At 45.7% G+C, this 19,001-nt stretch overlaps 9 protein-coding genes across 9 annotated transcripts; 2 read left to right on the top strand and 7 right to left on the bottom strand.

Moving 5' to 3' along the window:
• The first annotated feature begins 83 nt into the window (after positions 1–83).
• C8R40DRAFT_158079 (uncharacterized protein) lies at positions 84–2,255 on the top strand. The gene is made up of 4 exons (XM_046234202.1): positions 84–386; positions 446–505; positions 567–656; positions 726–2,255. Exons 1-4 carry the CDS (start codon positions 245–247, stop codon positions 1,928–1,930), a joined length of 1,497 nt encoding a protein of 498 aa, XP_046087323.1. The 5' UTR covers positions 84–244; the 3' UTR covers positions 1,931–2,255.
• Positions 2,256–2,354: 99 nt separating this feature from the next.
• On the bottom strand, positions 2,355–5,292 carry C8R40DRAFT_1101211 (uncharacterized protein). Its single transcript, XM_046227936.1, has 11 exons — positions 4,548–5,292; positions 4,372–4,480; positions 4,185–4,319; positions 4,060–4,132; positions 3,818–3,991; positions 3,578–3,761; positions 3,490–3,517; positions 3,386–3,422; positions 3,272–3,332; positions 2,879–3,213; positions 2,355–2,823 (listed from the first exon to the last, which is right to left on the bottom strand). Exons 1-11 carry the CDS (start codon positions 4,920–4,922, stop codon positions 2,667–2,669), a joined length of 1,668 nt encoding a protein of 555 aa, XP_046087322.1. The 5' UTR covers positions 4,923–5,292; the 3' UTR covers positions 2,355–2,666.
• Positions 5,293–5,804: 512 nt separating this feature from the next.
• On the bottom strand, positions 5,805–6,111 carry C8R40DRAFT_1169886 (uncharacterized protein; the record flags this gene model as incomplete). The annotated part of the gene is made up of 3 exons (XM_046231449.1): positions 5,805–5,885; positions 5,944–6,020; positions 6,075–6,111. The coding sequence occupies 3 exons, from the start codon at positions 6,109–6,111 to the stop codon at positions 5,805–5,807; spliced, it is 195 nt and encodes a 64-aa protein (XP_046087321.1).
• A 1,907-nt stretch (positions 6,112–8,018) lies between these two features.
• C8R40DRAFT_157909 (uncharacterized protein) lies at positions 8,019–8,979 on the bottom strand. The gene is made up of 2 exons (XM_046234200.1): positions 8,626–8,979; positions 8,019–8,558 (listed from the first exon to the last, which is right to left on the bottom strand). Exons 1-2 carry the CDS (start codon positions 8,701–8,703, stop codon positions 8,133–8,135), a joined length of 504 nt encoding a protein of 167 aa, XP_046087320.1. The 5' UTR covers positions 8,704–8,979; the 3' UTR covers positions 8,019–8,132.
• A 2,132-nt stretch (positions 8,980–11,111) lies between these two features.
• On the bottom strand, positions 11,112–11,892 carry C8R40DRAFT_157982 (uncharacterized protein). The gene is made up of 2 exons (XM_046234201.1): positions 11,605–11,892; positions 11,112–11,554 (listed from the first exon to the last, which is right to left on the bottom strand). The coding sequence occupies exons 1-2, from the start codon at positions 11,639–11,641 to the stop codon at positions 11,196–11,198; spliced, it is 396 nt and encodes a 131-aa protein (XP_046087319.1). The 5' UTR covers positions 11,642–11,892; the 3' UTR covers positions 11,112–11,195.
• Positions 11,893–12,422: 530 nt separating this feature from the next.
• On the bottom strand, positions 12,423–12,810 carry C8R40DRAFT_1043391 (histone-fold-containing protein; the record flags this gene model as incomplete). The annotated part of the gene is made up of 3 exons (XM_046224161.1): positions 12,423–12,498; positions 12,550–12,700; positions 12,753–12,810. Coding segments are annotated over 3 exons (285 nt in total), but the record flags the coding sequence as incomplete, so codon positions are not given.
• Positions 12,811–13,651: 841 nt separating this feature from the next.
• On the top strand, positions 13,652–14,188 carry C8R40DRAFT_1043298 (uncharacterized protein; the record flags this gene model as incomplete). Its single annotated transcript, XM_046224154.1, has 2 exons — positions 13,652–13,910; positions 13,956–14,188. Coding segments are annotated over 2 exons (492 nt in total), but the record flags the coding sequence as incomplete, so codon positions are not given.
• Positions 14,189–14,447: 259 nt separating this feature from the next.
• C8R40DRAFT_1169882 (glycoside hydrolase superfamily) lies at positions 14,448–16,461 on the bottom strand (the record flags this gene model as incomplete). Its single annotated transcript, XM_046231448.1, has 13 exons — positions 14,448–14,513; positions 14,570–14,614; positions 14,724–14,786; positions 14,837–14,899; positions 14,955–14,965; positions 15,020–15,158; positions 15,214–15,400; positions 15,453–15,628; positions 15,680–15,724; positions 15,776–15,819; positions 15,878–16,100; positions 16,157–16,333; positions 16,387–16,461. 13 exons carry the CDS (start codon positions 16,459–16,461, stop codon positions 14,448–14,450), a joined length of 1,314 nt encoding a protein of 437 aa, XP_046087316.1.
• Positions 16,462–16,617: 156 nt separating this feature from the next.
• On the bottom strand, positions 16,618–18,622 carry C8R40DRAFT_1101195 (uncharacterized protein). Its single transcript, XM_046227935.1, has 3 exons — positions 18,575–18,622; positions 17,483–18,517; positions 16,618–17,435 (listed from the first exon to the last, which is right to left on the bottom strand). The coding sequence occupies exons 2-3, from the start codon at positions 18,340–18,342 to the stop codon at positions 16,865–16,867; spliced, it is 1,431 nt and encodes a 476-aa protein (XP_046087315.1). The 5' UTR covers positions 18,343–18,517; positions 18,575–18,622; the 3' UTR covers positions 16,618–16,864.
• Positions 18,623–19,001: the final 379 nt, after the last annotated feature.

Raw genomic sequence — 19,001 nt, 5'->3', positions numbered from 1 at the left:
TTAATCAGAAATTGAATACAATAGCTGTCACTGTCACAGCTGAACTTGTCCACTTCACGTGCTTTGTGACGCTTCGTTTCATCGTTTTAGGCAAATTCCCATTGTCCTCTGAGGATTGGCCTTTTAATTTCGCCTCATGTTTGGCCACCATAAAAGAAGAGGGCTGTTGTCGGAACCTCCACTTCAAATAACTTTATAGCCCACGCATACGCCCCAACATTTCTTACACATTCTGCTCCAATCGATGTCATCCTCTGAAAGCCGTGTTACATTTGGGAACGTACCTGGGGGACCCTCAAGGCGTTTCGGTCCTCTACACCGAAGTACGAGACCTGCTCGTTCTATTATGCGAAGATCGAAAGCGCATGTCCATCATCTGGCATTGGGTTTGTCAACTTAGTTTCCATATGAAATTTGAATCTCATCTACAGTACAAATTTTCTAGGTCGAGTAGATCAGGTTCGTTCAGGTTTCTCTTTGGCTGGGGGCCCGCAGGATATCTCGAGTGATTTCTTTCCCAATTCTTGCGGTGGATTATATACTGAACGTTGAATCTTGGGTTACAGATACGCGCCAGCATCCCACCCGCCCTTCGAGCACAAGGAAAGCGAATAGTCTTGCGCCTCACATACATTACGTCGGATCGCGGAGACAGGGTGAGCAATTTCTGATTGTTTCTGTTGCGGATGAATCTCTCAAATCCTTGTACTATGTATGTCACTCAGGTGTATTTGCCTTCTCACCCTCAATCACTCCTTCATCCCGATCCTCCTCACATCACAAACGTCATTCTTCTACTAGCAGTGATTCCAGCAGGAGTCATTCTCGCCATCATCGCAGCGTGTCCCAGCCTGGACGATCCGCCACATCGACATCCCATAGCCACGGTCACAAACGGGCATATTCTGATTTCACGCCCTCCAGGAATGCTTTAGAAACAGGATCTCATGCACATAGTCACCGTTCTAAGTTGATCTCTAATTCCCACAAACGTGATCATCGGAGGAGGTCAAGTGGTGATCCTTTCGTTTTAGTCCCCACGCATTCGCATGGAATACAAATTTCCCCGCCACAACATTCGGGTTCAGTTCAGACCAACGAATCTTTTTCTCGAGTTTTTGTGTTTCCGCTTCATCACTCTGGTTCTCCATTCAATTTACAGAGTTTGGGATATACACTTCCGTCCACTCCCTACGCTGTCCATAGCCCTTTTCATCCTACTCCTCACAATAGTTACGCCGATTCTACGTATCTTCCGAGCATGGCTGAATCGGATCATTGGACTCATTCAACACCATCCGTTATGCCCCCGCAGTCGGAACGTGTTCATCTTCATTCAGAATTAATATATGGTACTGGGCATATGCTGCAATGGAATATGATACTGCCTCCTCAGACCACTATCAGCGGTTTCAGCAATCCCTCGTCCAACATAGCAATCTATTCTGGTGTCTCTGCATTGGATTCCGCCACGCAAGACTTGCTTCATTCTCCCGCTTGTCCCGGTGCAGCCAAGATTATCATTCGTCATGGGAAGAATAACCAAGCGCTTGGTCTGTGGATGGAAAAATGGGGACCTCTCGAAGTCTATCCATCGTCTTTGACTTTCGAAAACGAGATAACCGTGTTCGAAGTCCTCCATGCAGTGTACTCGTATTTTCAAGTCCGCCTAACCAGTCAAGCCACTGCAGAAATGCCTATGGAGTCTCAACAGCGTATAACGCTTGCCCGGGCCAAGCGAGTCACCTTTGAGGATCAGATGGCTGATAAGGCTGAGTGGAATCGGCCACCAAAGAGGGTCGATGTTCTGGCTTTATGGTGTGTGTTTGGTGGGTTCGATGTACATTATAACAACGGCGACGGATATACGAAGCTGGACGAGCCTGGGTGGAGGGTTGTTGAACTGGAAATGAGATTACGAAGCGTGTAGACGACGGTTTCGCCCAATTTTTTTTTCTCTTCTCCTTATTTTACCATGCACCAGACATACCTCACTTAACGACGTTGATGACCTTTTACGATTCTTCTCACTGCTTCCTTTAATTCTAACATATTGTTCAAGTTGTATCACCGCTTCATTCATCTCTACTAGCATAATGTATCGCTCGCATTCTCCATATTTATTACGGGCTTTCGACAGCTTTCGACGTCTGTATCTTCACTGTATTTCTTACGTAGTATTTCTTCTGTGTATACTGATATTATGTACAGCAATTTTGCCAACTAATGCTATCACTCCTGGAAGAAATCGCAGGTCTTAACTTCGAATTTTAAGCTGAGGTTTTTAATTCGGAAACTTTACAGTGGACTTGGAGGGGTAAAGTGATTTGACTAATGCAATTTATGGTATTATTCTTTCTTAGCTTGGAAACCAAGCCCACTAGGAGATGAAACCTATTGATGTTCGCCCTCATAAAGGGACGGTTTCCGGTCTAATTCTCTCTATGCAAAGATGCTATAACTACAGGGAAAAGCCTTCACGATACGGAGTTTCACACAAATGCGTCTGGACGGCACAAGTGCGTCATGCATTCTAATAGAAGCTTGGCTATACCTTGCGCAACCAGCGGCCGGAGAGAGGCGATGATGTACGTCTGCCCGAAGGTACCAACACTCCAAAAAAAAAAGTTATAAGTAGACCATACACTCTGAGATACGTATGTATACTAAGTACTGAACGTTAGCAATACTGCCTGTGTGGCAGGTATATCGAGCCCCTCCCCAACGTCACTAGTTGTCACCGAAAGTGTTCCGCTCACTTGGGCATTGGGCGTTTCGTATGTTTGCCCACCCCAGGTTAGTCCATCGGTATCGTCAGCATGTCTGAGGAGATGGTTGTTAAGAAGAGAATTGAGAAGAACAAAAGAAAATTCTTTACCCAATCTCTAAACGCTTCACTGACATATGTGACGGAGACTGCCCCGTACTGGCGAAGTTGATATCGAGGTGAACACTCGTTCGATTGGCACCCGAGTTGGAGAAGAAGCCTTCCGAGTTAACGAACACCGCTTTGGAAAGCCGTCCTTCGTTGGTGTAGAAAGCATACCCAGATACAACGTCACTGTTTATAGAAAGCTCCGAGATACGTCCAGTTTTTCCGATAGCTTCTGCAGTAACAATGGCACCATAGTAGGCTGGCTGGATATGAGGCAGGAGCGGTTCAGCAAGAGGAGCCCCATCCACTATGGAGAGATTCAGCGTTACGGGTTGAATCTACGTGCACCAATGTTATGTTAGGTTAGGCTTGTGAACCAAGTTATTTGAGGCTCACGAAATTGTACTTGTATCCTACTCCTTCGTGGAAGTAAAGCCTTTCAATACCCAATGAAGAACTATATAATAAGTTGAGTTTGACCGAAGTAAAGCTATGTCAAAGACAACTGACGCAAACAAGGCATAATCTAAAGCCCATAGCGCGGCTCCTGAAAAGACGTTGCCAACGACATTAGTTCCCTGCGTATTAACTGATAGAATATATGCTCAACGAACCGGCAGCATTTGAAACATTAGCAGACCCCTCCAAGCCGGACAGTAGTCAAAAAGGATGCGGTAAGAGAGAAAAAAGGATTTCACTTACATGGTCGAAATAACTATTTGTTTCCCCTAAGATATAGGTCAAGCCTTGAGCCTGGGTGGCAGCAACATCGGGGATGAATTGAGAAAGGTTTCCGCGGACAAATGCCTTTGACATAAGATCTTGAATGCATGTACTTATACTGCCACAGCCCAAACCACTGCCGCTGTATACATGTTGGGAGATTCTGAAGCCACGATCATTCTTTAGAGGTACGTTTACAACCATCTTCATATAACGTACGTATTAATCAGATTTCCTGGGGTTGACGACAGTATTCCATTTGCGAAAAGCCCTTGTGGCGAGAATCCAGTCGATGAATGATCGGAGCCAGCAAAAGCACCTCCCCAGAACTTCGTAGTGGTATTCGGACCGATAGGAACAGTCAACGAAACATTAGATGCAAAAGAGGTCCATCTGCAGACAAGAAACATGGAAATTGAGTTGTAAATATATCCATAAGACATTCACTTGGACTCACTTACTGTGTGACATATTGGGCAATGGTAAAGTTTGCAGGTCTCCCCCCGTTATTCGTGTAAAGGTCGGCTTCGTTGCCTATTGGAGTAACAATAAATTCAAGAGAATTTGTTGAAGCCACGATTTTTACCTATTTCAATAGCATCCAAACTGAGGCCGCTCGAAGCAGGAAAAGAATTGAAAGCGTCCGCTATTGCTCCGGCTTCCAAAAACGCAGCTGTGAGATTTAACGCCTTGAAGTTGACACCCCATGTGATATGTGTACCTAAATGAACATCAAAATTCCTCATCCGGGAGGATTCGGAGATGAGACACACCAGGCAGAAGGTTTTGTGCTGCTTTATAGAAAGCTTCCCCTACCACAACTGATTCGGCTTCGGGGTAAGGGGTAGCGGCACTGGGAGGTGCAAAGACGGTTTCAGTCAACTGATGCAAGGCAAAATGGGCATTTTTCTAGTGAGGAAAGGAGGAATGGCAACAAAAACATGGGTACCTTGAGACCAGGCTGAAAATTAGTACGGTCCTCCGAATCTGCACCGATCCTTAATCTTGGAGGTTCTCCAGAAAGACTTGCTAGGTTGTTAAGGGCATTGGAAACGAACTCGTTTTTGGTAGTGCCTCCGGGCCAATCAGTCCAACGGTCTTGTTCAATCGAAAAAGAGATGTGCGAAGGAGATATAGAAGAGGAATTGGTCGGGGCTGTTAATGGTATGAACACGTTAATTGCGCATGCCTGAAAGGCAACAGAAACAATGTAAGAAAGGATGATGGGACTCAGCATGGCGTTGGTTTGTACGACTGGCATAACAAAATGGGCAACCTTTATAGGACAGGGAAACATTATCAGGAGACCCCATCCATTTTTCATTCATATGCACAATCGATCATGCGAGGTGGACAAACAGTTTCTGATGTTCTCGCGGAGTTAGATCTGGTGACGAGCGGTTCTCAGTATAGCACAGTGTAGCACTCTGTGTTGATGTACCGGAGAATGGTAAGAAGTATACGCACTAGATTTACAAGGTTTAGATCTCAATTTTAGAATGAGAATGAAGGCATATGGGTTCGGAATTTCAAGTTTGTTCAAGCACACCACTGAAGATGCGTGTCATTGAAGGTACATTCTGAAAAGGGTGAAGTAGTTCAGGATTGCTCCATCAAGCTCAAGTGTGTGTAATATGGTCGAGGTTGCTGCCAATCTCGAACAATATCAGGCATGTCACCAAGTCAAACGAGCTGTGACACATTCACATGTCATAGTGACCCTCAGGCGCTTACAGCACAGTCTTGGAGAGGTTACCTGACGCGTATTTTGATATTCCCCAGCTCTTCAACGCTATGTTGCTTACTTCGAGTTCAAGGAGGAAGGTCCTTCTCTCCCATTCAGACCCGGTATTTTGATCGGCACAGTTGCACACGAAGTGCGCGGCGGGGACGGTACAAGGTGCAGAATTGTGGAATTGCATGAGGATGCATACTTTCGAGCATTAAGCATAACTAACTAGCCACTACAGAAGGCCAGACGAGCGCCCTGAAGCACCTCATTTGGCAACATTTAGGCTTCTTGGTTTTCCGCGTTTCCGACCTGGTAATTTGCCCGATGGCAGCCCTCAGAAACGCACGCTTGGCTTCCGATTCCAGAGAATTCATAAGATAGAGTAGCCCAGGACTAGTTCTAGAAGCCTAGAAGTCAATTTTTTTCACTATAGCCATGTGGTGCACCACTTACGTCGTGTCTTGATCACAGTCATCAACCAATTCTTGCTCGTCCCAACGAATTCATCCAGTTTGGGGAAGGATCAAGGCCACATGACGGGTGCAAAGTGGCGAGCTGAGATCGAGTGTTAGAAGATTTGAGGCTGATAGATCGACAACGCGTTGGAACGCACTTTGTTGTCTTTGTAGGCTACCTGCATTAGAGAACCCCAAAATGTATGGTGTAATTGCACTTCTCTACTGAGTCCGACTAAGTACAAAACGTCAAGATCTGAAATAGCAAGTCCTATCAAAGAATACTCACCGTCCATTTCTTCGGCAACTCGTTTGGTGACAGACATAGCAGCAACTCTGTGAGGTTGGGTGTACACTATCATTTCCCCCTTTGTATGAGCCAGATCGGAATAGGCGACAAATCGAGGGATCCTGAAAATCAGGACAAGAACTTTCTCGCTCTGTTTCTCAATATTTTGTGTAACCTTGTCACACCACACCAGCCCGCAGACTCAGCATCATTGACGCGAAGAATGTGTCAACCATCCAGTAATAACGGTGACAAATGAACTCTGCGAAGCAATACGCCGGTCAACATGCTCTTCTTTCTCCTTCTCTTGTTCACTGCTGACATAGTAATAACTCTCTGTTTGGTATATGCAGGTACGTAGTATACATGAGAAATATTCTCAAGCAGGGCACAATAGTCAGTTGAATGCTGGTTTGAACAAAAATGAGAGCTCACGATACATTCCACCTCCATCACCCTTTATGCTTCGAGTCCTCCTTTAACCATGCGTAATAAATCATCTACGAGCCCCACCGGCCGATATCCTAAGTTGACGATCCTCGAGCGAGCTTGCTGAAAGGGAGTTTCGAGTGAGGGCGACAAAGAGGACGATTCCAACGGGTTCTAGAGCACTCTCAGAGATATAAGTAACGTAGATCTGTCACAGCAGGTGTTGTGAGTTGTTTCTGGTTTGTCGAGGTAGGTGCAGCGAATGATGCTAAAAAAGAGAGTTGATGGCGCTCGATAACATGTTCGGGCTGGGTTAGGGTTACAAGCAATCCGCTCCGGCCTCCGCTAACTCTCTTCACCTGTCTTCGCATCGACTTTCTCTAATTCGCGTGACTCGAGGCATATAGAAGTTGAATTGAGCTGGGACTATATATGAGAAGAAATTCAAGGACTCTCGATCATTTCGGGAACAACAACACGTCGAACAAGATTTTCCTCCTCTTCAACAAGTTACAAAATCGTTCATCTTACGTCTTTCTTTTCTCACTCGCTGAGATCTTCAAACGTTTAACGGAAGTATTCAACAACAATCCCTATGTCATCTTAGCTTCTCCTAGTCCCTGGACAGACTGGGCTTGAATGATCTCGTGCTCAAGAACGCACAGAAGAACAAGAAAAGAGACTCACACAGAGAGAAACATCACTACATTATTTATTGCTTCGCTCAAAGTCACATAGACCGCCGCAAAAGCTAAACATTCATTTCTCGGTTTGTTCCTTCTGAATGTTCGTCAGTCGCTGGGTTGCGGGAGACAGTTACGGAAGGCCGAAATTAGCATTCACTGAGCGAGAGGAAAATCGGTAAGTCGAAGTTTCTCCGAATGTACCTACTTATGATGTACCGCAAACTGAACACCTCTGAACACACGACATGTTACCACTGTCGAAGCATTCCCGAGTAGGCTTGCGCTGGCGCCGTCAATCTCGAAGGCTGGCGAGAAACGGTACGTCTTATATCATCATTTACTCATTCATCAACAATGATACTGATTCTTCTACTCAAAGGAACCCGGATGCTCGAATTCTTTGCTAAGTGAGAACTGTGCACATAGCGTTGGATTGGTTGTCTTCATCCCTTACCTCCCTTCCTCAAAGAGCAACACTTTCATTATGACTCCTCTTTCTCGCTACTAATGACTCCCCAATGCGTCAAACCTTCGCTGATCAAGTGCTCAACCTACAAGGAAAGCTCGAACTAGCTGCTTTTGAAACAGGATGCTCCTATCATGCTGTTTGTGATATTTGTGTTCATCGTTGGACAGGTTTCCGGAGACAGATATCATCGTGTAGGATAGGAGTCCATGGACGTTTGGAGGAAGGATGGTTTTTGTGGGAATGGTGATCGATGGGGCCAAGGGTGGATGTTATAGCATCTGCCCATTCATGATGTGCGCACCGCATTTTCTGTGATGTACCAAGCAAGGTGTGGTCCACAACAGTGGAGCCTAGTGCTTACTACACTGCTTCTTGAGTGCTTAATTTATGTGCGTCGAAGAACCCTATCATTCCATACAAAATATCTGATCACTTATCATGATAAAAACTGTCTATTGTACTCCCAAATACCATTCATTTTCTTGTGGGTCTGTTCTGTGTGTGAATCATGTGCAACTCTTCCCAATTTTCCGAGTTCGCAGTAGCAAGTGTACCGTGGATTTGAAAGTTAGGATCATGATACTGTTCCTTCGAGGGTAAGTCCACCACAGCAAGACAAAACGAATGGCAACGCCCATCTACATCATCATCGTCCACAATAAACTGAGGGTGCTTATCGGTTGGGAACCAATGGTTTTCCCAAGTAACATGCGCACGGTCCAAATGAGCGTGAGGACGATATCGCATTTGGTTCAGAAAACGGATGACTACGCTCCGCGCAGATAGGTTGTTTATACCAAATTTCGAAGAGTTCTGGGGGTCATTTGGGTGGCCAGGTGGGAAAAATGAGATTCGAAGGGTGGATGAGTGAGGTTGCAGAGCTTGTGTTTGGTTTTGAGACTGTAGTGAGCGCGATCGCAATGGCTCAATGTTCTGAGGAAATCAATATTGTTTTACTACTACTCACCAGAACAGGCATCGCACATACAACGTAGAAAAGGCTCACACCCAGAGTCAAAAAATAGGGGGCGAGAGTGAGACGCATTAGTGAATTTTAGGAAAGAACTCTCAGTCGACTTTGGATAATAGCTTTCTTTGGCCAGCAAGAGAAAAGTTCAAAGGCAAACAGATGTTCGCCGCCCTTATATGAATATGTACATCACTAGGCACTCGCTAGGCTTATGTTAGCTCGAAGGGCTTGAGAGCATTTGAGACAGTTTTGCTACATATCCCCGGCCAGGCTGTCACAGTCTATAGTGGATGACTTCCCGTAGGAATTATTTGCAGGACACCAGACAATTAATTTGTGCCACCAATATAAGCGAACCTAAGTGAAGATGGCCGGAGAGCGGCTTCTCAAAAACTGCATCAAGACCAACTTACAAGTTACAACGGCCTCCCTACCCTGTTGTAAACTGGTTTTTGGTGTAAGCGAGGGTCCCATCAACAGTCCGTACGTCGCATCAAATACCGTTAATAGTTAACTGCAGAATAATTGCAGTGGAAGTCACCCAGTAGTGTTGCCCAGGTGTTGTCTGAAGGTGAGCTAAGGTGAGGTCAAGGATGGACCAACTTGAACGCCCATGCAAAATTACCTTTTTACACATATGTAGATGAAAGGGCTGCATCCGGATCCCTTCTGCCCTATAAGGCATTAATGCGACCCCGCTCCGCCGTCGGAACGGACAGAGACAACTTTAAAAGGAAATTTTGCATGGTTCAAATGACCATTGCAAGTGAGGTGACTCCGACTCCAGCCCTGAGCACACAACAGCCTCCCTCACCATATTGCATTGTGCCTAAGCTTTTACATGCTTACATGCTTGTGACCGATGAAGAAACATCATCAAGCAATCCAGAAGCAATGCAAGGTATATGCATATTTGCTATGTAGTTCACGCAATGTCCGAACATTCCTGAAGATTCGCTTACCTTGGCGAAGGGGTTCATCCTGGTTCATCAGGTTTCTTCGTGTTTCCAGAGATAATTCAGCGCCAACGATTGTCAACTGTTCATCGCAATACATATCTTTAGAATCTTCGAGGATCCGTCGGAGACAGTATGTCCGCAAGACTGGGCAGTATAATAGCAGTGCAAACACATTGGGCGAAATTGTATCATGCATAGCCTCTATGACTACGTCGTTGCCATAGGTTGCCATCCGGGAAAATCGAGCCATTATCCAGATAACATGATTTGACCACCTTCGCGAAGCTCACACGACCCTTAGTATACGACCCAAGATTCTAGGCACTCGTCACAAGCCTCGATATACGATCCGTTCCCCATTCTGTAAGTTATCCGAGGAGGGAAGCTTTGAGGCCGTGAGTGAGTGAGGGCTGGTGGAGGCATAAGTGAACGGAAGTGAGAGAAGGAGGAGAGGATGGAGGAAGGGATACGGGCGATAGAGGATAGAAAAATTGAGAAGGGAGATGGAAGAGGACCAAGAAGAGATGGGAAAGGGGTATAAGAAAAGAGAGGAGACGGAAGAGTAGAGAATGTTTTGAGTTGTCGTTGAATCAAAAAGTCGGACGTACGTACCTTATCGAGAAACGTCATCCGATACCATTTTCAATACATTTTCGCCGGAAGGTGGTAGTTCTTTCGACTCTCGTCTAATGTTGTCCCGGCGTTCCGAAGTCTTAGTGTCTGGAGAGATGGAAGCGCGTGCTCGAACGAAGATATCCATGTTGTTAAATGATCCAAGACCGCAATATACTCGCGGAATCCTACTACCGTCGTTCAGTCCAGTGGGGGTGTAAGTGGTATGAAAAGGGAGTGGGCGATGTCATGGAGGAAGAGCGGTGGAGGACATCGTGAGAGTCGTAGTGGAAGAGGCGTCGTAGTTGGATATGTATGTTTGATTGTATTTTAGAAAACGATATACATAGACGTTATACCTAGTCTTGATGTGATTCTTCAGGCAGGAAAGCCATGGTCCTACGGTTCTAACCCCACCTAATCCATCTCGAATCACCGCGTGACAGATAGAATGGCACGTATGCTCATTTAACCCAATCAAATGACTTGGTGTGCATTTGTTATAGTATATGTAGAAAGGAACGCCGAGGAATGTCCTTCGACAAAGACTTTGCGTATTAATTATGAGTAAGGATACAGCGATAATTGTCGGCCAGGTTGCGTGGGTGGGCGATGTGGTGGAGGGATCAAAATGGTGGAAGTATGGAGAACAATGGTCCAAGGATACAGCGATAATCGTCGGTCGGTTGAATTGATGAGCGGTGTGGTGTGAGGGATCGGTGGATGCATAAATAACGATGGTGGGTACAGCCGAGGTACAGCGATAATCATCGGCCATGTTGAATCGGTGAGCGGAGTGGTGAGGGATCCGAATATGGATACAATGCATTGAAACATCGAAAAGCCTATCCAATAAAGGAAGTCTCGATACACGACTCGGAGTACGTCCCGAATCTTGGAGGATTTTGTACGCATTGAGCTAGTCAACGGAATGTGCATGAATGATTAGATCCTGGAATCGCGAGCGAATGGCGTATTTGGAATTTCGATAGGGATTTACTGGTTGTCTGTCGAGGATAGGGTGCGAACGCCAGAAAGCGTCGAATCTTCGTTCGTTCGTAAGGGAACGTATGTACACCAGGAAACGGTAGAAGATACCGCCATGCCTATGTACAAACAGTCAGCGGGTTCTGATGAGTGTATCGCTTGGAGCAATGTACCGATAGAGGACAAAAAAGTTGGGAAGGTAGACGGAATAGGAACAGGAAGAGATGGGGAAGGGGTATAGGAAATGAGGGTGGAGGGAAGGGTAGAGAACGTTTTAGCTGTGGTTTGAATCGAAAAGTCGGACGTACGTACCTTCTCTGTCGTATCCTTAAAACCTATGGTGGAACCAACTTTTTCACCGAGTCCAACTACAAAACGTCAAAATCTGAAATAGCAAGTCCTATAAAAGAATACTCACCGTGCATTTCTTCGGCAACTCGTTTGGCGACAGACATAGCAGCAACTCTTTGAGGTTGGGTGTACGCCTCTTTGTATGAACTAGATCGGATTGGGCGATAAATCGAGGGAAGGGATAAGGACTACCACGTCCCACAAAATAAGTCGGTCACTCGCTGGGTGGTCTTTCCAGAGCCAATTCATCGATTTGAGTAAAGACGAGCAATCTTTTACGCGCAAGTTTCCCGTAAATAGTTGAGTGAGGCCTTGGAGATAGGGCCTAAGATGTTGCAAAAGGTTGTAAACCAACTTACCAGGGCAGATCTCAAATGCGGACCGGACTTCAAAAAGTGGCGATGATGAATTCATGTATGGCCTTCCATTCTGATTGAGGGTAGAGACTTTAATGAAGCGTTGCGGGAACAAATATAGAATTTAGAAAGCTCCCGCGAATGCCTTATCATCATCAGCTCTACTGTGCTACATAGAGCAACTCGCTGGTCTGCTTTTCGCGTTGTGTTGTACCACGTCGAACGAGAATGGCAGAAAACGCGCTATACAATAGCGATTCCGGAGCTTGCTAACTTAAAAGCTCTCTTGTCCATTCTAATGGCGAACTATCTCGACGAACTTTGATCATTCGTTGACAAACATGAGTATAAATTTGTATATTTGCAATGTGCATATGTTGACTGCATGGCGATGTACTAGTGGTTTCATATGATACAGGATAGGGCACAAATCGAATACATGAAAGAGGGTTGTAATGGAAAGGATACCTGGAAAGACATTAAACGACATTGATTGATGCAGACACTCAACACCACTCACAAACGTGGATCACGCTCCGAAACCATAAAGCGTACGTCCCGAACGCTTCAAGGCATACACAACGTCGAGTGCGGTGACTGTTTTTCTGTGGAAGATAAGATGAGTGGCCTCACATGAATCGAAAAGAAATATGCACCTCTTCGCGTGCTCGGTGTATGTAACAGAGTCACGGATAACATTCTCGAGGAAGATCTTCAATACACCTCGCGTCTCTTCATAGATCAGACCGGAAATTCGTTTAACACCACCACGACGGGCGAGACGACGAATCGCAGGTTTGGTGATACCTAAGCAAATTTAAACAAAGGCGAATGGCTCCAAAATATAGATGACACGCACCCTGGATATTGTCACGAAGAATCTTACGGTGACGCTTGGCACCACCTTTTCCGAGACCCTACAACACCAATTGGCGGTTAGAATAATGGCGAGATAGAAGAAACAACTTCTGAATACCTTTCCACCTTTTCCACGGCCGGACATTGTTTAGTTGAGGGATTTAAAGTTTAGTGAGTGGTTGAAAGATTTTGTCGATGGACGTTGAGGTTAAAGAAACTTTGTTGAATCGCGTTTCTCTTATACAGCGCGTCCATCACGTGAATTTGGATTTGCGGCCCGACGAAGCCAGCACTAAACAAAACTCGCTTCGCAGTCCTGATATTTAGAGCACTGAGTTAAGTACCACGAATATACAACCTTTTCGATTGACTTATGACGAATACTACAGAATGACTGGGGTTCTTTTTGCAAATTACGATTTCAACTCGTCGTCTTCCTTATCTTCTCCCTCCAGGTCACGTCCACACCAAGAAAAACGGCCATTGAACTCTCCAGGACCGTCTACCAATGATACGCCCTCTAAGGGCACCTCAAGCTTGAAATCTATATTTGGTAGTCCCTCTACCAATGAACTTAATTCCCCATCGCCTTCGCGTTCTGAACCCATATTTGCAACGCCATCGAAAGCTTGGGTTCCTCCTTTTCCAGGTAGTCCGAGTTTTAGCCGGCCTCAACGCCCTTTGGACAAATCGAACTTAGGGTATCTAGCTTTCCCGACTGCTGTGTCACCGCTTGCAGCCACTAGTAATCTTACTTCCGAAGCCTCGGACAGAAGTCATATTCTACAGTCGTCTCATTCATCTCCTTCCGCGGAGGAGACAAATGCGCCCCCTCCGCCTCCTGTTGATCCCCTTGAGGAAAAACATCGCGCACGTCTGGAGCGTGAAGAGGTTGAAAGAGTCCGAGGAGAAGAGGACTGGGTTCGTAGCGGTGGAATCCTTCGCGACAGTGAAGGAAAGCGTGACTTCGCACGGACAGAAAAAGTCCGAGAAGAAATTCGCTTGAGGGAATGGGAGAAAGAAGTTCAGGAAAGATGGGATGGGTACGAGAGACGGTGGGCGGAGCTTCAGGCGAAGGAGCGGAAAGGGGATTCGAAGTATTCATTTCAAGATATACCTTGGCCCGTCCATGTTGGTGAGAGAGATTCTAAGACAAAGAGTAGAAGATCTGGGACGTGGGGCACCCTCACTTTGACGGCCAAAGTGGAGCTCCCGGATCTTAACAGAGAAAACGTGGAAAAGTTCTTGACGGATGGGCTAAAGGTCCGGGGTTGCAAGGTGACCAGGAAAGAGAGAGTTAGGGCATCGTTACTCAGGTGGCATCCAGATAAAATGACCGCGTTGGTTTCGAAGGTGATTGACGATGACCGAAAAGACGTAGAAAGTGGAATAAGTGCTGTAGTGAGATGTTTACAGGATATGAATTCTAAACCCTAAGTACATGTCTACTATAGCAGTGTGTACTTCATTACTGTGTTGAATCATCCTGAAAGCCAACTGATCTTTCGTTGTTCCTAAAAGAAAAAAAGTGACAGATAAAGCAACGTTGTTTAATTTGCATAGTCCAATTTACTATAAACAAGGTTGTGAAAGAGCGTAAGTATATTCAGAGTCCTTCGTTTTTTAACTCAAACAATCTATTAACAGTCCGGGATCTCGATATTCTTTAGTGTTCGGCTACCCGATGCGAGAAAGATTAGTTGAGAAGAAGAGAAAATAATTGGTAGAAACCGTACTTTGAGTAGAACAAGCCCCAATAACCCTGTGTGCAAAGTTAAGTTTTAGCAAGTGGATATTGCAAGTGGATATCATACATACCTCCACACCACCGAATTGTTGAGTCTTCCACGGTTCATCGAAGTACTACCAGATTTTTGAGTTTTTCGATTTGTGAAGTGAGAAGAATAGTAAAGGTTCGACGTAAGTTGACGCATGAGACGGTGTTTGGGTACGCAGTGAAATAAACAATCACCTCGAAGAAAAAGTATTCTGTTCCGTTGGCATTTGCTTGACAGACGAATGTGTCAATGAATGTCTGCGGGCATAGTCAGTTCATGTATTTCCGTTAATGTGACGAGGGTTTACTTGAAGATTGGCCTCTGATGCTGTGGACGCTCCATTTGACTCGTTACCCGCATCACTTGAGTTCTGGAAAAAATATCTAGTCAAAGACAATTACAAGGGTACACTCCATGGAACTAACCGTAGGCCAACCTGAAAGTTACAAATGAACAAAGTCTCTGTATATTGAGAAGGACAAGACCTCACCTGTTTCGGCGATGGACATGTCTGGTTTATTAGACAAATTTTGGGCTAACGCCACATCGGTATCTTCAAAGAAATCCCATGTCCACCCGGCAGCGGCATCGATACTAACGTTCGCGAACCAAGGGTGAACGTTGGCCATCTACAGAGATATTTAGAGTTCTTCGAACAAAATGCTACTCAAGTCATTGACTTACACCATAGTCCACGTCGGCGAGAACCTTGTCATTGAAGAAGGACCCAGCATCAGCGTTTCCGACTTTCAGTGTGACACCTAGACTCTGCAGCATAGATTTTGTGTCGTCGATGAGGGGAGTCAATATAGCAGCTCCTTGGTTTCCGACGGAACCATTCGGATCTGTAGCTCCATTTGCGTCAAGGTAACTAGTGTAGATCATTAGTAGCGATCACATTCCTTTGTGTATGATAAACGCACTCGAGGATGAACTCATTTCCAACTGTCACACCACCGATATGGTCAGTTCCATAAGCTTGGATAGCAGATTCAATTGCCGTCTTTTGTCTGTTGTAAGCTACACCATTGTCGGTGGCATCAGGGTAGTTGGCAATGAACACTGTCATGTTCACTTGAGTGAGTTGGATAGCTTCGAGCTAGCTGTCTGTCAAAGCTTGAAAAGGCCACAAACAACTCGAATAACTCACAACCATCGCTGTGGTGTTGCAGTCACTACCATACAAGCGAATACGCTACCAGGAACCATGAGTATAACAATTCCAGCAAGAACAGGCATAGCGTACTGATGTCAGCTGAGAAAGTAGTTGCATATCTGTGACGACGTCCGCTACAGATATAACAATGATAAATCATTATTCTCGTATAGTAAATGACAGGGAACGTACCAAGTTGGATATTGCAGTTAGGATAAATGGAGTCTTCTGGAGTGTACGCTATACCATAGAAAGACTGTTTGAGACGAGAATCCTTCGAGAATTGACTAGGATCCCCGGTGATAGCAAGATTGGATCCAGATGATGATGAGCTCTTCGACGTTTGAGAAATTACTACTCCTGCAACGGCACCAGCGACACCGAGAAGGCCAACGACAACCAGCCCCCAGACGATCTATAATAAGACGTTGAGATATTCAAGTTCACAGGGAAATTAGAATCCACACGGACCCATTTCTTTCTGCTGCTTCGCGTGGACGCCTTTTCCTCGACGAAGGGGGTCTCAGGGAATTCTCCGCGTCTGTCACCGTAATAAGGCCTGGTCCGGATAGGTGCGGGGACGTCGGTATAGGTTTCTGCGAGATGTGTGGTGGAGTTTGTCGAAAAGCTTGACAAACGGTGTGGGGGCTGAATAAAAATTAGGGAAATGGATATTGCTCATACTAATGTTGCGTACGTACCGGAAGCTGATCATAGTAGTCGTTCAACTCGCTGTTGGCAATTGAAGGAGACGAGCCTCGGGGCTGCGAATACATCCTGGTAAAGCAGTTATTAAAACGAATGAAGCCTTCTAGGCGGACAAGTTTGTTGTTGCCACTGGCAGTAAGAGGTAACGAAGGGCGATGATGAGAACAGGAACGATTGTTTTGTTATTGATCAAATTTATGTACTGTTACAGCAACATATGCCGTCGCGGCGTCGCTTTTCCAAAATCTATATTCTCATAAAACGTATTTCCAGACTTTCACTGTATTATAGTCAGATATTATTCTCCAGTGAATCATGCCAGATCATGCCCAGGTATATATAATTAAATAAACGGTAGTGTAACGAGTATGATAAAATATGGTCGATGCTAAAGGTATTCATATGTTCCCGAAACGGTCAGAACGAGACATAGTGTTACAATTTGTACAAGTCGTGATGGCATTAAAGGGCTCAGGCGCATTGGCAGACACCTTTGACCATCTCTCTTTCAGATCGCAGATGCGAAATGACAAGCTCGGTGTCCCCATGGAGCAGTCCTCCGTTATCCAGTCCACCGATCCAAACTGACGTTTCGACTATGAAGGCTCGCGTATTGCCCTGTCGAAGGACCCACGATGGTATAGGTATCATGAATTTGAAGAACCATCCCCGCTTCGAGATGGAATCACCGTCATCTTTACTGTGTGTGTTGATAGAATCATCCGGGAGACGACCAAAGTTGGTGATCAAGCTCTCCTTAAAATGAAATTTGTTCCCCGGGAACGTCTTATTCCACCTCTTGTTGACAATGATTCCACGGGTGAGGTCAGCGGGGACGATAGCTGGGTCTGCGTACTCGGCGGAAGAAGCTCCTGTGTAGGAGACAGAATATTCCGGAGGGTAGTATTCGCTCAAGGGACGGTATTCGAATGTGTTGCATTTGATGTCGATGTATCGTATATCAGGTTCTGACGGTAACTCTTTCCACTGTTGCGGATTTTTCAGGGTCAGATGCAACCGTGCAGGAACTGCGATGTAAATACTACAGTCGTATAAGCCAAAAGTTGTACGTGGTGAAGAAACACCTACTCATCAGGCAGATCCCATACGTCGAAGAAAGGCTGTTTCTTGTGAAAGCAGATGGTGATCGCAAGATCTGACATTCCGGGATGCACATGATCCCATTGATCTTTCCATGCTGTGACTTGCGACGATGCTTTATCATCGCAGGCACTACCTTCATCATCAGAGAGCATGAAATGAGTGGAAGAAGGCTGCCATTCTTGCAAATGTGAGGGAAGGGGTTCGAAGCCAGTGGGGTGATAGTTGGAAAGTATTGCTGCAGGAGAGGTAGGACGAGACGAAGACCTCTTTATCGAGGAAACGCGGGAGCGCACAAGATTAGTGATGATGGGAGGGGGAGGAGCATGGCGGACCGACGTCACTGCGACTGATGGAGCAGTCTTTCCGGGGTTCAATTGGGGAGGAGTAACTTTGCGCGGGTCCTTCTTCTTCGAAGCAGCAGTGGAGGGAGTCTCGCTCTGAGGGGAGGTACGTTCGGGGGGGTCACAGAATATGGGAAAGGTGACGGCCGAAGATTCCGGTGCCCGGATCGTGTCGGCAGAGTATGTAGATGATTTCCGTTGTCGAATCCGACGAATATCTTCGAGTATATTCTGATCACATCCACTGCCGGAGGAGGGCTCACTTGCGCGAGCGCGTTTGTTGGAAGAAGTACTTTTCTTCTTTCCAGAATTGATACGAATTGTATCGACAGAGGAGGTTGAGATCGTACGCGCACGTTTGGAACCAAGGAGCTCGCCAGTGATCAACAGTGGCGAAGGTTCAGTCGTGTTCATTGTCCTGGTGTTGGCAAGGAGCGTGGTCTTTGTCTGCGACTTGGCAGAAGAAGGTTGGGAAGGGGGGGACGAAACACAAGCGGACGACATGCTTTCTGAAGATATACGAGAGAATGAGAAACCAGCACGGGGATTGCTTTGCTCGATGGGATATTATATGTGAAAAAACACAAGGAAGGATAAATTGGTATGAGATTTCAAGAACAATGAAAGGATTTAGCCGAGTGAATTATGTGAAGACTTTGACCGAGGATTTCATTGAACGCTGTGAACACTTGAGAGTCAGTTCAAAGGGGATTTTGGGAGAGTACCTAGAACTCACATGTCAAGAGCAACGGTAAAGTAGATACCAGACTGAGGCGGTGGAAGTATGTAAAGGTCTAGAAACTTGAGAGTCCGAATCTCTATCGCGTGGAAATTACGGCATCAGATAAGATAATATCCAAAATTTTTCTTTCTTCTTGCTGAGCCTTCGCGTCCACAAATCTCAATGCAGGACGATGAATTTCACGACCCGCTGACATTTAATCTACAACGGCAGACTCATATCTTACTCTCAAAACTGCCATCCTCTATCGCCATAGCTAATTGTACCTCCGTAAGCCAAATATTCGACAATCTATCGTCTGCACTCGCGATTCCTGCATATACCACCTGCATCGCAACACTATTCCGGCCCGTCCTACTTGATCTATGTGCTCGATGGATAACAAACTCAAAAGATCTTGAAAAGGAGCTGATAGCATTAT

The sequence above is a fragment of the Lentinula edodes genome, assembly GCF_021015755.1.
Source record: "Lentinula edodes strain Le(Bin) 0899 ss11 chromosome Unknown C8R40scaffold_14, whole genome shotgun sequence".
NCBI lineage: Eukaryota > Fungi > Basidiomycota > Agaricomycetes > Agaricales > Omphalotaceae > Lentinula > Lentinula edodes.
The sequence above is the reverse complement of the archived record's forward strand: the minus strand, read 5'-3'. Positions and strand labels throughout refer to the sequence as shown.